The sequence below is a fragment of the Rhinolophus ferrumequinum genome, chromosome 18, assembly GCF_004115265.2.
Source record: "Rhinolophus ferrumequinum isolate MPI-CBG mRhiFer1 chromosome 18, mRhiFer1_v1.p, whole genome shotgun sequence".
In the NCBI taxonomy this organism is placed as follows: domain Eukaryota; kingdom Metazoa; phylum Chordata; class Mammalia; order Chiroptera; family Rhinolophidae; genus Rhinolophus; species Rhinolophus ferrumequinum.
Window position 1 is genome coordinate 18,272,714 of NC_046301.1, and position 15,877 is coordinate 18,288,590.

The 15,877-nt window shown below is 35.9% G+C and overlaps 1 protein-coding gene across 3 annotated transcripts in view; it reads left to right on the forward strand.

The window, feature by feature from the left end:
* HHIP (hedgehog interacting protein) overlaps nucleotides 1-15,877 on the forward strand; it is an 86,827-nt gene that overhangs the window by 4,384 nt on the left and 66,566 nt on the right. For all 3 annotated transcript variants that reach the window (XM_033134638.1, XM_033134641.1, XM_033134640.1), the window contains exons 2-4: nucleotides 2,222-2,414; nucleotides 8,377-8,533; nucleotides 9,241-9,442. In XM_033134638.1, coding sequence (XP_032990529.1) covers nucleotides 2,222-2,414; nucleotides 8,377-8,533; nucleotides 9,241-9,442 — 552 coding nt within the window. The remainder of the gene's footprint in view (nucleotides 1-2,221; nucleotides 2,415-8,376; nucleotides 8,534-9,240; nucleotides 9,443-15,877) is intronic.

A 15,877-nucleotide genomic window follows, 5' to 3' on the forward strand; every position in this document is an offset into this window, starting at 1 on the left:
TCGAAACAGGAAATTAGCCTAAATTTCTTCTTAAGATTGATGACATTGTCAGACATAAAGTTAAGGACCTATATAGACACAGACACACAGGCCGAAAAGAAGAAAAAACACCCCTATACACACCAGTTCGCATCTGTCTAAAACACTGTTGCAGCTTGGACTGAGTTTAATTGACTTCAGTAAGACTATTGGTTCATTGAAACCAAAGCCAGAATGATGGCTCTATCTATCTTCAAATAGGTATTACACTGCAGACCTCACACAGAGCAAAATGTTACCATCCTGCTGGGCCGGAACAGCATGAAACTTTACAAAGAATAATATTATACTTGATTTCAGATAATTTATTGAATCCTATTTCTGAAACTTTTGATGAGAGATCTTGTGGCTAGGGCACATTCCAAAAATTGTAAAAGACAAAATTCTTTAGGCACTAAAATCAAGCTCTTCCTGGATAGCAGCTGGGAGAGTATATGTGGATCATTTTGTTTTAGCTATAAAAAATGGAAGCATGCATATTCTCCATAAAACCAAAGGTAATTACATTCCAGTTTTTCAGCCAGCAAAAGAGATGGTTTCAGCATCCTGTAGTTGTTTTGTTCTTAGAGAACTGCTGTGTGATAAACAAACAGAACAAACTTGAACAGTATTAATATTGAATAGATCTGTGAGGTCTGCCAGAGTATAGACAATAAAAGACATTTAAAACATTCTTGGAATGCAAATTCTAAGTGTCTGGTGTATGTTTCCTTTTAGAAATCTTTAACCATTTAAGCAATTGTCATTTAAATAAATTGATAAAAATTAAAATGTAAATAATTGTGATTAATGACTTTTCTGACTATTGTAGATAGTTACAATATATTTATTTTTTTCTGAAATAGGGTAATTTCTATTGGACTTTTAATTACTGCATGCTACAATTTCAAGCATGCTTGTATTCAAAGATTTTTTTTTTTTAGTTGCTTTGCTCTTTCAGGTTCAAATTTTGTGATTACCTAGAATATCTTTATCCTAGAAAGATAAAAAGTTCTATAAAAGGAGAGCCATACAATTTACTTAAATTAGAACTTCAATCTTGAATGAAATATTTGATTTAAACAATCACCTAGGGTTTAAACCGTTAATTTCAGTTCATAGTTCTAAAGACATAATTAAGTATAAATACAGTTACATAAACTGAGAAAAGGTACATTACGGTGTTTTTAATATGAAAAATCAATTATTGATTTAGACAGCACTGCACTTCACGTCTCAAATATTGTGCAGATATTGTTCCTCTAGATTTATTAGAGGGATTCCTGAAGTCAGTTTTTTAAAATTAGTACTAGATACTGAGACCTATTTTATCTACAAATTTCTAATCTCAATGAATCAATGACTCCCAAATTGGTCTTATTGAAGTAAAAGACATAATACTGTATAAATAAGGATAAAAGTAGATCTTTTTTCATTAAAACTTACTAAATACTATACAAAAGCACTTTTATTAGACTCTTGTGTTTATTCATGCATATAACATACCTGAGGAGCTAGTTAGGAAGTTTTTCCTGGCTAAGATATAATGAATAATAAAAAATGGTCTTAAACCTGTTTGATTCAGCTTCAGGTATTATTTTTATAGAACATGAAAGGGAGACAGTTTCCCACTTTAGCAAACTTTCCCTATGCAATCTGTAGATTGAAACTTAATTGAAATTAGAAAAATGTAACTCAAGTAACATCTCTGAGAATGTCGAATTAGGAATTTCAGGAGTGAAATAGATTTTTACCTAAGACACAAGTAAGCCATGTTTTAAAAATTCTGCTTTACATATAGTTGGATACAGATATTAGGAATTTTGAAGTTAAGTATCAGGCAGTATACACATTGAGGCAGAGTGAAGTGATAGAGAGTGATAGAAGGTGAAAGGGACTAAATATAATTGTCATTTAATTCCTCACACCTGAAAGACAAATAAACAGACTTTGATTCGCAAGAGTGAGAAGTATTTTTCTGTATCCCTGTCCTTTGCTCTCCCATCTCAACCCAAGAGACTATGTGTGTCCTTATAAAGGCATTTTCTATTGTGACATGGTAATTATTTTCAGATAACTGCCTTGGCTAAATTATACTTTTCTACTTACATGATTACCAAAAAAAAAAAAAAGAAAAAAAAGGTAACTAAACGTAACTTCACATAACTAAAACGAAGTTTGTTTTTTGATTTATGGCTTTCAGATATTTTCTGTTACCAACAACACAGAATGTGGGAAGTTACTGGAAGAAATCAAATGTGCGCTTTGCTCTCCACATTCGCAGAGTCTGTTCCACTCACCTGAGAGAGAGGCCCTGGAAAGAGACCTAGTACTTCCCCTGCTCTGCAAAGATTATTGCAAAGAATTCTTTTATACGTGCCGAGGCCATATTCCAGGTAAAAAAAAAAAAGCATAATTTAAATAAACTACTGTGGGATATCCTTACAAGATACCTGTTCTTAAGTGCTTGCATACAAGAGTGTAAAATTTATCTCATCTTTCAAAATACCTATTTTGACCTCATAATTAACCTCCTCAACTTTGAAACCTGTTATTACTGCCTCAAAGGGATTACTGTCATTTCAGTCTACACACAGTATGTTGGTTTTGTTGAAATGTTTTACATTTCTTGTTACACCGATAATACAGTTGGTAATCTTTACACACGTTGGATTATCAGTACGAATTTCTTGTTGGTGTCTTCTTTACCCATCAATGTCAATATCAAGACAGGCTCCCCTTCTTTGCAGGCCAATTGCAGACTGGCCACTGACTGTTAAGGTATTTCCTTAAATAAAATATGATTCAAAATCCAAAAAAGTAACACCTTCCAAAGCATTTTCACATATAATGACCAATTTGCTCCTCAAAAACCCTGGGAGGTAGGTAGGAAAGGTGGAGTTCATATCCATTTGACAGATGAGGAAAACTGAGCCTCAGGAGGTGTTTAATGGCTAACCAAAGTTGTACATTGAGAAAGTGATAGGGTAGATGTAGAAGTTCTTAATGCTTACAGTCTCCCAAACATACCTGGTCCACTATCATATTTTGGACCCTAATAAACAGATAAATTTTTGAGCATTGATTAATGTCACCATCAAAAGTTTGTAAACTTGGTTGTTGGTTTAGTTGGAAGAATCAACAAAGAGGTAGAAAAGAATTTAACGAGACAGATTCTGTTTAGTTAGGCAAAGTCACACACAAACAAATCCACTGAAGCTAACAGTTCATAACACTAATGGCATTGAAGGAAAAGACGAGCTCTAGAATGCACTTGGCGAAATTTTTTTAAGTGCTATGTACATTTTCACTTTTTTCTCTGACCCAGAAAAGTGTAGATTTTTGTATTTTTTTTAATAGAGCTCTCTTAATAACCTAAGAAACATTTTGACTAGGGTTGCTTGCTTCCTTTGGTGTACCATAACGTGTATCTAAACCCATTCAATGTGAAAATATTATTATTGTCTTTATAAACTACAGCCATGTTTCTAAGGCTTTCTTAACCAGCTGTTTCTTCCTCTTTATCACATTCCCCAAAGCAAACGTAGAGAATAATAGGTCACGGTTGCCTAGATGGCCTGTCGAGAAGCGATAACAGATTAGGTCCCATAAAGGTTTGCTGAAAATTTTCAAGTCTTGAAGGTTTTGCCTATACCACTGGGAGCTGAAAGTGATCCCGACACTTAACATTTTCATCTACCTCTATCTCCTTGAGATAAAGCCAACCATGCTGGATTTCAGGACTCATCTGCGGGGATCCTTCCTATATCTGAAGTTATTTTAGCTTCCAAAGCAAACAACCAAAAGCAATATCCACTGTAAGAGAGCGAGAGCACAGCAAACAGCTCAGGAGCCAGAAGGGCAAGCACCTCACTCCCCAGATCAACATGTGTGGTGACGAATGACAAATTTATTTTTCTTACAGAGTTTGTATATATGTAAAACTGCTGAAGTGCATCAAGATGTCAAGTGCTTTTGGTGGCCACCCAGGCTGCCCTGAAAGATAACCAGATGAAAGCTCCACTCCAGTGGTGGATGGAGCAGCAAGGGTGCTTTCGGGGACAGGCTAGCAAGCTTCAGCAACAACCAGAGGGCGCTTCCTCTGTATCCATCAAATACTAATAATCATTCCAATACGCGTCCCCAAAGCAAGTTGTAATAACAGACTCGCGGTGTTACTAATGTTGATCGATTTGTTCACCAGACTGATCCTTGGCATGTAGATTACCGTTTCCTAAAGTATGATCAATAAGACGGTAATCCTTCCCTCCCTCAGCCCTGGCCTCCAACCCAGAAGGCTCTTTAGAATTCTAGAACACTCATTGTTCAGCAATTGCTCAAAAAGTGAATTTGCAATATTTTCACCTTAAGTCTATTTAATGACATGGTTTACTTATCTCTGAAGTCAAAATTATAAAACAAACAAACAAAAACCAACAACAGCTATTTTGTGATTTTTTTAAAAAAATAAAAAACTAGTCAACATATTTTGACTATCCTCATTAACAGTCTCATCTTTCTGCAAAACAGACACATGCAGAAGAAGGTACCCTAAGGGATGTGTTTTGCCAAGAGAAGGCAAATGCTGCGAGGGGTGGAGAGAGAGAGAAAATAATTCCAGAGGTATCTTCATTTCTTACCCCATTGCCCAATACAAAATAAATAAATAAATAAATAAATAATGTATAAATGATCTATCCCGTTGCTTCACCTTCATGGCTTTAAAGAAAGCATCGGTCACTTTAGCATACACATACACCTGGAAAGATAGTTGCTTTCTAGAAACTTTAATCAGAATATTCATGGTCTGCTTATTTTCCCTTAAATGAAAAAAGTTAACAATCACTCTAGTGAGGATAACACTAGTTTTATTAATCATAATATTCTCCAGTTATGAATTTACTTCGGGAGGTAAATTCTTAAAACTTCGAAAAATAACAAAATTGAAACACACATGTGCGCACACACGAGCTCCTTTCTCAACACCACAGGTCTTTTCTTCCTCCTAAATTATGATGCATAGAGTTGATGCTTTGCTTTTCGCTAAATGATGGCATAATACACTCTGTGGAAAGCATATGAAAGGATATCTATGGCCTTGCTCTTCTTTACACTTGTTATCATAATGATTTTTATCACTTACTAAGAGTCATCTGTAGATTATTGTAGTGTGAAATGTCTGTACACAATTAGTTCAGTTGGTTTAATCCCATTGTAATGAGACCAAGGTCAAGGATTAGATTCCACTGAGTGTCTCTAGTCCACAGCCACTCCTGACCCCATCAGATACCTCACGCATGTGTCTTATTAGTCCCCAAGATGGATGGATGGACACCCATTACCTCGACTAGAAATGCTCTTGAGTTCAGGCCTCACTGACAATGGGTTTTTGGTTTTTTCCATTCTTCCGTATCATAATGAACATCACAGGTACTGAGAAAAGAAACTTTTCTCTCGCATGCATGCTGAGAGAAAAGCTAAAGCTTAGACTCCTCCACAGAGAATATTCATTTACATGCAGTGTCTTATCGGGTACTTTGTGGTATAGTACGACTGGGTCCATGATCCAGGAGAACAGTTCCAGATCCAAGATATTTGATAAATTATTGGGAGTTAAAATACACACACACACACACACACACACACACACCTGCTGGAATAATCAGTGAACTTTCATCACGAGTAGACTTGATCATATTTTAATGATCCAGGTGAGCTAAACACTCCCTTTCAGTAAAATTCTCTTCAATTCAGTCTTCTGAACAGAGGGATACCATTTGGCAGTTTACATCTTCCCTGGCAATAAATGTCATCCCCATGCACAGAAACCAGGTCCCTTTTAGCTCTTCACAGAAAAAACATATCTTATTCATCACTATCCACAGAATTGGATCATTTAAGGCAAAGTATTAATAAAGGATTAATTGTAAGAAAAATGCCCATATTTTTATGTAAAAGTCTTCTGAGGTGGCTCCCTCCCTTACACTTAGATGATCCAGTTTGCCTGGAGTCCGTAAAAGGCTTGTGGTAACTCAATGTTAACATTTTTGTGTTTTGTTTTGAGTTCGCTAAAAGAACATAGTACCTCTGCAGCTACAGTGTACGAATTTGCACTCATTAATCTTCAGATGTTCCATTTGAAAATGATTTCTTATTTCCTCAAGTTCATCCCCAGCTAATAATTCCTCATAAAATGGAATCAGCCACCAGCATTGTTCATTAATTTCCCCTTAAGATGGTATTGGTTTGCAGACTGTAATGCTGGAATACAAATATTTTTAATAAGCAAAATTGAAATTTCTTCTGCATTGTGCTTTGAAAGTTTTCTGTGACCCCACAGGCAAATACCACATTAACACAAAATTTCTCCGTCACATATTTGGTTATAAATATTGGAATGGAGATCTTCCCAGCTTGATGGTAGATATGCTGGGGGTACCAAAAAAATGTACACACATGACTTGTCGTCATCTTTTGTTATCGGTATATATTGAGTATAACAATTTTAATAGTTTTTTCCTTTCTTAAAATGTGTATACGTTTTTTGGCCATATATATATATATATATATATATCCCAAAAGAAAGATCTAGCATAAACGGTTTTAAGTTTGATTTAGCAACTCAGTTTTTCTACTGTTCTTTTTGTCTCAGACTTGTTTAACACCACTAGGATTCTTTCATCTGTATGCTCAGCCTTTAAAGAATAGAGGAGAAAAGTTATCTTTTGCAAACAGTAAGTTGCTAAAGATGAGTAAATGCTGCTGTAGTTTTCATTCCTCTGTCCAACTTCTAATCCTGAATTTTTTCAGAGAAAGATAACCTCCTTCCAGCTGCCTTGTCCCGCCCAGGACCACCCTTTCCAGCTGCCATGCCTCCTTTTTCTGCCCCTCCTCCCCACTCCCAAGGACATCTGCTCTTACTTGTCTGGTTCCCAAAGATAAGATGTTTCCCAATAGCCTAGTCAGTTTTGGCCTTGAAGAGTCTGTCTCAGAAATTTAGGGGTGATACACTTCACCCAAAGGTTAAAATCTACATCAAGTTTTAGCCACTTGGGACCCTCAGATTCCAAGATTAGTTTAGGTTTTTGAGGTGACGTAGGTCAAGCTTACAGAAAAAAACTTTTAGTGTCTTTCACTGAAATATGCCTCACTTGGTTGTCCCCAAAGTTTTATTCTTAGAAATCCTTGCAAACGTGAATGTTATACAACTTCTGAACTTCAACTAAGTTACCAAGTGCCTTGATGTGGGGGTACAATAATATCTAATTTGTTAGGTAAAAATCAAGACATGAAACATAATTTAAAGTATGAGAACAGAAGCAGAAACTTAGGACTTCAATAAAGTCAATTCTGGTAGCAAGAAACTATTTTGTTAGCAAAAATCATCAGAATATGGAAGTGACTCATTAATGGATATGCACTCCCCGCCCCCCCCAAAAAAACCCCCCTTATTAACTCAAATTGTAAAAGTAATGTCAAAATTCTGTTTTGTCATAAAGTCCACTTCTTTCGCATTCAAATATACCAAATTTTATTTGATAAAAATTATTAATACGTAAGAAAAGAAAATATCTTTCAGGTCCCTTTAAGTGATCTGTTTTGCATTTTTGATTTGGCTCCTTATGATTTTTTTTTTCAGTGAAGGGTGGTATGTCAGCTATTCTGCTTGAGAAGATTGAAAGGATATTTTAAGTATAATTTTTGTCTTATAAAATAATCCTTATCTCCTGTAAGTGAGATGCAGGGGAAAAGCACCCACATATTTGAAAATGGTGGCTGTTAACAGCATCCATTCATTGTTGATCATGTCATAGTGAATCAGTCATTTATGACATAATAACCTTGTGATAAGCATTAGATTTTTTATTTAATCATATGTGAGTGACAGCACAATACGAATTGTAAAATGGCCCAAACTGGCACTTAATGGTCTATTTCTTTCTTGATTCTAATATGTTCTTCTTAGGAAGTTATTAGTACTATAGGAGAAAAAATGCTGAATAACCAACAGATCAGTTCACAAGGGCATCATATGGTAACTGAAGAAGCTTGAAAACAAGTCAGTGTATTTACAGCATTATTGCTGGGTTTATATAATGTGTATTTCATGAGCCTCTTAAAATATCCAATACACTATTATTTCACTTCTACTGCAATTCTTAAATTTTGGTTAAAAAACAAAAAGGAAATCCGAAGCCAAAAAAGAATGTTTTTCTTTCCTTTTATTTTTATCTGTATGCTTTCCTAGAATATTCATAGTTTCTAAAAATTCTTTTCCTATATTTTATCTTTCAAACAGGATGTTTTCACTGTGACACTGAATAATTCTAATGAGTCTTTTTACATTTTTTTTTAAAGGTTTCCTTCAAACAACTGCTGATGAGTTTTGCTTTTACTATGCAAGAAAAGATGGTGGGTTGTGCTTTCCAGATTTTCCGAGAAAACAAATCAGAGGACCAGCATCCAACTACTTGGACCAGATGGAAGAGTATGAAAAAGTGGAAGAGATCAGCAGGTTCCTAAAGATAATACTCTTTAATCTTTAAAAAAAGAAAAAAAAAAAAAACCTGACAAATCTTGTGGTTGTAAAAGTGAATCATCTGTCTTTGCTTATGTCCAGCAGCTATATCCTCCAGATGCTTTATTTTCCCCTTTCAGTAGTTTGCTTCTCTAAAAGCATATTAGCTTAAGTACTCTTCATGCTTAGCCTACTCATCTTCTGTTATGAGCTTGGCTTCTCTATGATTCATGTGAATTTTATGAGTATAGTTTTAACTTGAGTTTTATGATTGTTGGTAGCTTATGGCTCTGTGGAAATCTTCAGCATAATTATGATTAGCAAATCAGAGTTTCGTAAATAGATCATAGAACTTTCTCTCTGAGCGCCTTTCTGTAAGGTTTAATTATTGTGAGTAAAGCTAGTTTTAATGATAGTCACTGAAAGATGAGATAATGAGCTTATGAAATTTTAAAACAGACATGTTTTGATTCTCTCTCTTACTTTTTGATAGAAGGCTGTTTTTTTTTGTTTTTTGTTTTGTTTTTTGTTTTTCCCATTGAAAAAAATTTAAAAGAATCCTATTGTGCCCTGGGGTTGGCAGCCCTTCATGATTATTAAAACCATTGATTCCTAGAGGAAATACATTTTGAAAAGGATGCTAAGTGCATCTCTTGCTTCCTTCATCTCAAGAAAAGCTCACTGGTTTTCTTTAATTTGTTTAGAAAGCACAAGCACAACTGCTTCTGTATTCAGGAGGTTGTGAGCGGGCTGCGCCAGCCTGTCAGCGCCCTGCACAGTGGGGATGGCTCACAGCGGCTCTTCATTCTGGAAAAAGAAGGTTACGTGAAGATACTCACCCCTGAGGGAGAAATTTTCAAGGAGCCTTATTTGGACATTCACAAACTTGTTCAAAGTGGAATAAAGGTTGGCTTTTTAAATTTTATCTATCTTTGCTCTGGCTATGTTAATTTTATTTTAGTGTTATCCTCACTGAAGGTATTTCTTTATAATAAAAGAATGTTTAAGGAGAAAATAAGGAGACACCATAAGGGAATAATAACTATGGCAACTGAATTGGGACAATTAAATTTTTAAATGTTATTTGGTGACTATTAAGCAGTGCAATCAGATTGGTATTTTCACATGCTTTCCCTATGTAATTTACACATTTAAAATAATTCTTGGTTTTATAAAGTATTTGGTTAAGTGTTTAACAGACATAATACTTAGAATTGTGTATCAACATTTGCTAGTAGAAACAAAGAGATCTTTGGTTATTTTGGTAATTGCAAATCATTCTTTACCACTCTGTTTTTGAGTCTGTGTCATAAATGATGCTACTTATACTGTGACTTCCTTGTACAATGTTTTTACAGGTAAGTCAAATATTTTTATCTATAATAAGCCATCTTTATAATATATTAGCACATCTATTGCCCTCTTTCCCATTTCTCCACCTTGAATTCTCACGTTAAGTAATCTAATAGGTATGTAAATAATGTTATCAAATTTGTTTCACAAGAGAGTAACACAGTATAATATTAGCAGTACTAAGCTGTAAGGCAAACTGTGGCATTTGAAAATTAAGCCACATTTAACCGCTGATGCCTATTTTGGAATGAAACAAAGTAACTGCATGATTTGGGAAGAACTGGTCATCTTTTCCATTTCTTAACTAGAGGAAACATTTAAAGGAAGATTTATACTCTTCTACTCCTATAGAAATAGACTCCTCCTGGCTTTGTCGTGCTCTACTCAAACCTAAGAACATCAAAACCAGAAGAAACAAGTTGGAAAGAATATAAACATATTCCTGATATCTATGTATTCGGTACCCACCATGTAAAATAATTAGAATGACTCAATGAGAAAATAGGGAATGCCATATTGTTGGGACCACCCAACCTCAAGCTGATGTGACAGTGTCAGCAAGACAAACCGAATAAGAGAACTGCTTTAGGGTACTTATGGTCCTTTAAGAAAAAGGACTTTGGTGCTGAGATGCAGATCATTTGGAAAATTTGTGTAACTCAGTAGTTTCAACTTTCTCCCAATAAATTTTTTTATTAGAATTCACAGCAAATAATCAAAAGTCCCTTGAAAGGAAGCATTAGTGTTTTGCACATCAGAGTTCAACGAATACATAATTCTGAAATGTGTTCTGAATGTGTTCTACCTCACTGCCAATGATACCTCATGAGCAAAGAATAAAGATGCAGCAACAAGTACTTTCCTCACTAGCAGTGCATTTTTGTTACTACGAAAGTTCAGCATGCTCTCTCTAAAAGAAAATATTGGGAAAAGTATTTTTAAAATCATCATCTATAATCCCATTGATTAAAGAATATCACTGTTAACATTTTGATATACTTTCTTCCAGTTTTTGTATTAAAATTAAAGGAATTTTTCTGACTACAAAGGTAATACAGGTACATATTAATAAATGTGAAAACACACAAGAAGAATACGTTTTCTTTAGCTTTTTTCTTAAAAAGCTTTAAAATAAAATTGAAATCAAACCATATATACATCTTTTTAGCCTCCTTTTTTCCACCTAACACTGTCATGAGTATATTATCAGATTTGGAAATTTTTCTCAAAAACTTAGCTTTTATCTTTTTTGGATGTTCCATTTCCTTTTCATGAGATAATTTAGGATGACTCCAGTCTTTTCTTTTTATCATTGTGAATAATGTTACTTATCATTCTTGTGTATATTATTTAACCTGATAATGGATGACTTTCTTAAAATTCATTCATAGAAAGAGCATTACTGAGTTGAAGGGCATACACCATGATACACATTGTCAGTTTGCTCTAAAATATAATGTTTTCAAGTATTTGAAAGAATATATATAGCTTTCAAGTATTATTTTAGTAAAAATGTTGGTATTAAAAAAATGTATGATAAAGTATAGGTGAAAGAAATGAGCTTGGAATACTTGAAAATTTTGTTGTAGGAAACAAAAAAACTGATGTTCTTATTCCTACTTGAACTGCCTAAAAATGTCTTCCTTTTAATTCGAATTACTTCAGAGTCCCTCTTTTTTTAATGTGTGCCCATTCATTGGGATGTTGAATGAAAGTGCATTTTCTCTGACATTGAAACATTGCATCGTGCAATGAAATGGCACAAGCCAGGGTGTGACAGTGCCACAACTGTGCCATATGCATGTTTTAAGACCTCTAGGAATTCTGCAGAACCCCCCTCAGCCCTTCTCTCCCAGGAGAGCTCCAGGGCTTCTGGGGCTTAAAATAAACTTCAAAATCCATTCTTCTGCGCATGTAGAATGAGTTCCATAATATGACAGTTTAAAGTGCACTATTTTGATGTCCCTTAGTATTTGACACTTGTGGTATCAATAAGATACAAATGTACCCCATGGGTATTTGAGTGTATCCTGGATAGTGAGTAATGATACCACGTCCTTATCACCTCAAGGAGGCAATGCTATTATACAGCTGGCCTTTATCTGAGTCTCCATGACACCCTGGCCACAAGTCGCAGGTTGGAAGCGTCAGAAGAGGCTACTGGTGTGATGACGGAGCAGAGGCCAGTACGCTCCAGAGCTGATCGTGATCATTGAGTTTTGCGGTACGCCCCTCAGACACTTCTGAAATGAAAACATGTTCACAGCTATTGCACAGTAATTTTTCAGGCTTCTTGATTCATGAATAGTTACGGCAATAGTCTGTGTTTGTCAACAATCATTTTGCATAAGTAATGCAAATAGGAATTTTCATAAATAATTGTGCAGATCACTTCTTTACTATTCTTTAAGCTTTGAGATCCCAAGAGAGGGAATAAAGCTGTTTTAACAGACCACAGTACTGATTGCAATACTCAGATCCCAGAATTAATAGTGTATACTAAACCTAACCTTCACGTGTTTGAAATGAAAACAAGGCAAACCACAGTCGGATCCCCCGTGATATTAGTTAATGACCAGTACGAGCATATGAAATCAGACATAAAGAGGAAATTCCTCATTATAAGAGTTTCTGAAAGCTAGTGCTGGCTGTAAAGAAATCTGGAATTTCTTTTCTGCTAATTGTCCATTAAGAATTGGCAGTGATTTCTGTCAAACGGTAAAGGACTGATCTTTTTGTGACAAGGAGTTGGACTCAGCTGATCTCCTTAAACCAGCCCTGATTCTTTTATCTACCAGCAAAGAGCCAACCATTCAGGGCACTTGGACAGCTCTCCCAGAAACGGATCCTAACTGAAACTCAAAATGATGTCTTATTTTTAAACACCCATGCTGTAGGAAATTGCAGTACCCTGTGAATTTAACTGTATAGTTTCACTGAGAGCAAACGTTATGTGCAAAAATGCAAAAAACAGGCTAAAGAATGGACTTGTTTTTGCTATAGGAAATCAATTGTGGGGTTGGATTAATAGAATAAATTCTATGCCATATGGATTTAAACTGCCATTTCATTTAGGAAGAGATGATTCCATTCACAACAGCTCAAGTCCTAGAAGACTGAGCTTTGTGAAATTGCCAGGAAAAGAGTGAGTCAGAAATGTGTTTTTAAAATATGTAGGGATTTGATCATCTTTGGTGATAGTGCATTGTACAAGCTAACCACTGATACTGACACTGTGAAGAATGCTTCAAGTACCCAAATGGTGAGCAAACTTTAAAATTTTCATTTTGTGTGTGTGTGGGGGGGGATGGCAGGCAAGGAGGCATATGCATTATTTGCTATTATTGTTTTATCCCAAAGGGGAAATTCCAAGACAACAGTGATTTGAAATCTTTAAATTGAGCTTATGTATGAATTCTGAATCAGAACTTCTGGCAAGTACTAGAACCAGCTTCTTCTATCTGAAGTCCTTGGGAATGATAGACTAGTGGTTCTCAAAAATGACCGCATGGTTAAATTGCCTAAGGAGCTTTAAAAAATTCTACTGACCAAATTAAATCAGAATATCTGGGGTTGAGACCCACACATCGCTATGTTTTTAGAGATTTTCCAAGTGATTTCAGTGTGCAGTGAATTTGAAAACCAGGGGTCTAGACTGAGCCAAAGCCCTGGCCCAGTTACACATCAAATGAGACACATTTTCTCTGCCCAGTCTGTGCCCAAGTCCTGTTACTGAAATGACCACTGGGGTCAAATGGTTGGATACCAGTTGTCATTTGTCCTGTACCTTTTGTCATTTCCTTGGCCTCCACATATTACTTGCTCTCTTTGAGTGAGGAGATGAGTTAACTCTGGCAGCATGTAAGATTCTTGATATAAAGTATTGAAAAAATGGTATTTAAAAATCTCAACAATTCTAGTTGGACCATTGTTTTACCCATTCTATTTTTCCTGTTTTTGTTCCCTTTTGGAATCTGGCATTCGGCTAGTTGGCAAAACTATTATCATTTCTGTTCCTTAAACATGTCGTTTGCTAAAACTGTCTGAAAAACCCTTGTACAAAATGACAAGGACACCAGAAGTTTCTCTAGTGTAATTTCACCAAACTTCCCTGACCACCAAGGACCTGTAAGTCAGTCTTAGCTTTGCGTGTGTGCAGCAGTAGACAGGCCTGCACCTGTCAACTACAGGGTGGCCCCTCCAGGAAACCAATAAGCACTGATCTCTGCCACCGAGCTCTCAGCAAGGGCAGAGGATGGTGAGGCACGCACCCACAGCAGCCCTTTTGGCTTGCAGTGTGCGGCAGACAAAGCCGAAAGACTTGTCTGTCATTGGAACAAGTGTGACTGGAGTCCTGTCCTTCTCTATCTACTTGGATCCTCATTTCAAAAGATGCTTTTTGAAGTGGTCCTTTTACCGGGGGGAGGAGAGGACATAAGGCTGAAAGCTGCTGATTGTCCGGGTGACTGAGCCCATTGAGGGGAGGCTCTCGAGAGACAGCAGCCGGGGCGCCCAGGAGCCAGAGGCATGTGGGGAAGACGCAGGGTGCACTGGGGCAAGCCCCGGTGGGGCAGCCTCTGATTTCACATGCTTGTAAATCACACGCATAATTCTGAGCATCGAAAGTTTAGTGAAATCCAAGGGCTTGTCGACCCTTTGGGGTTGATGTCCTACTTTTCTGGTTTGTCAGAGACCTAACCTTTCATATTTTCTTCTCTTTCACTTGTGATCTTATGGCAGCCCATGAGATGTTACGGTAATTTGGTTAAGTTAGAAGCAATTTACTTTTCAAAACTGGTATTGAAAACATAGCATATACCCATATGCATATGGCGATGATTGGGCCATGTATCAAATGCTTCGTCAGGAAAATCATTAGAACTCTGCTTTTAAGCATGCTTTAGGTTGGAAGAAAGCAGCAAAGTATACGTGGGTTCAAGATTACAATAGAGGAATCACCATTCTGGAATGTTTCTGTATGCATGACATTTAAAAAGTTTTTTGATCTATCACATTACTGCATTAGAAGTTATTGAACCTCATCTAAAAGAGAATTGTTATAGTGGTAGAAATAACCACTAGGTAAATTCATCCTAAAAGTGTTAGAAAATTGAATAGTCTTCCCCAAAATAAAACTTTTAAATACCTTTCTTTTTTTGTAGTTCAAAATTCTGGTATCATACCATTACGTTAAAATGTATACAAACTGCAGATCTACAAGCAGAATTTTGATTGCAGCTATTTTTATACCTAGGGAGCAATGATATGGTATTAAACCCAACTACCTTTATTTTCTTGAGTATTTCCTACACTTTACATCAAAATGCCCTGTACTTTGAAAAATATTTCCAATTTTAAATCAATTTTCACTTTAAATCTACTTGGAATGTCCACAGAGAGAAGCGAAAAGTCCCTTAGTGACACGAAATCATCTCAGTGTAATTTTCTGTTAAGTTAGTTTTCATTTCTGGTGTTCTTGTTTCTTAAGGTTGGCATTTGCAATTCTATTACTAAAACATGTTTTATAAATATGAATGTGCATATACATGGTGTATGCCAGTGTATACCAGTTTATAAATATAATGTAAATTATTTTCCATCCTGCGTCATGTTGTTTACTGAAGTGGCACATGCAGTGTCCCTCCAGTTAAGCAGAGAAAGGCCGCCTTCTCCTACATTTTAGGTCCCATAAGTCACAGCTGAGGTGAGGAAAGTTTTCACATTAATGTCTTTATATTTATCTAAGACTTGAAGGGCAGAGGAAATAGAGTCTATAAATCTGACAAGTCCTATGGCAATAATTTAAAGCAAGTAAAAAAACCAAGAGTCTGAACCCTGAGAAGGTCTCTGTCACCTTTAAAAAACATCTGACTGAATATGGAAGGCACCAACCATCTCACTGGATCTGACTGGAAAGAGAAAGAGACCTATTGTGACACTAGTTGTTACTGTTTTCCAATGGTTATTTTACCTAATGAAAAGGAAACA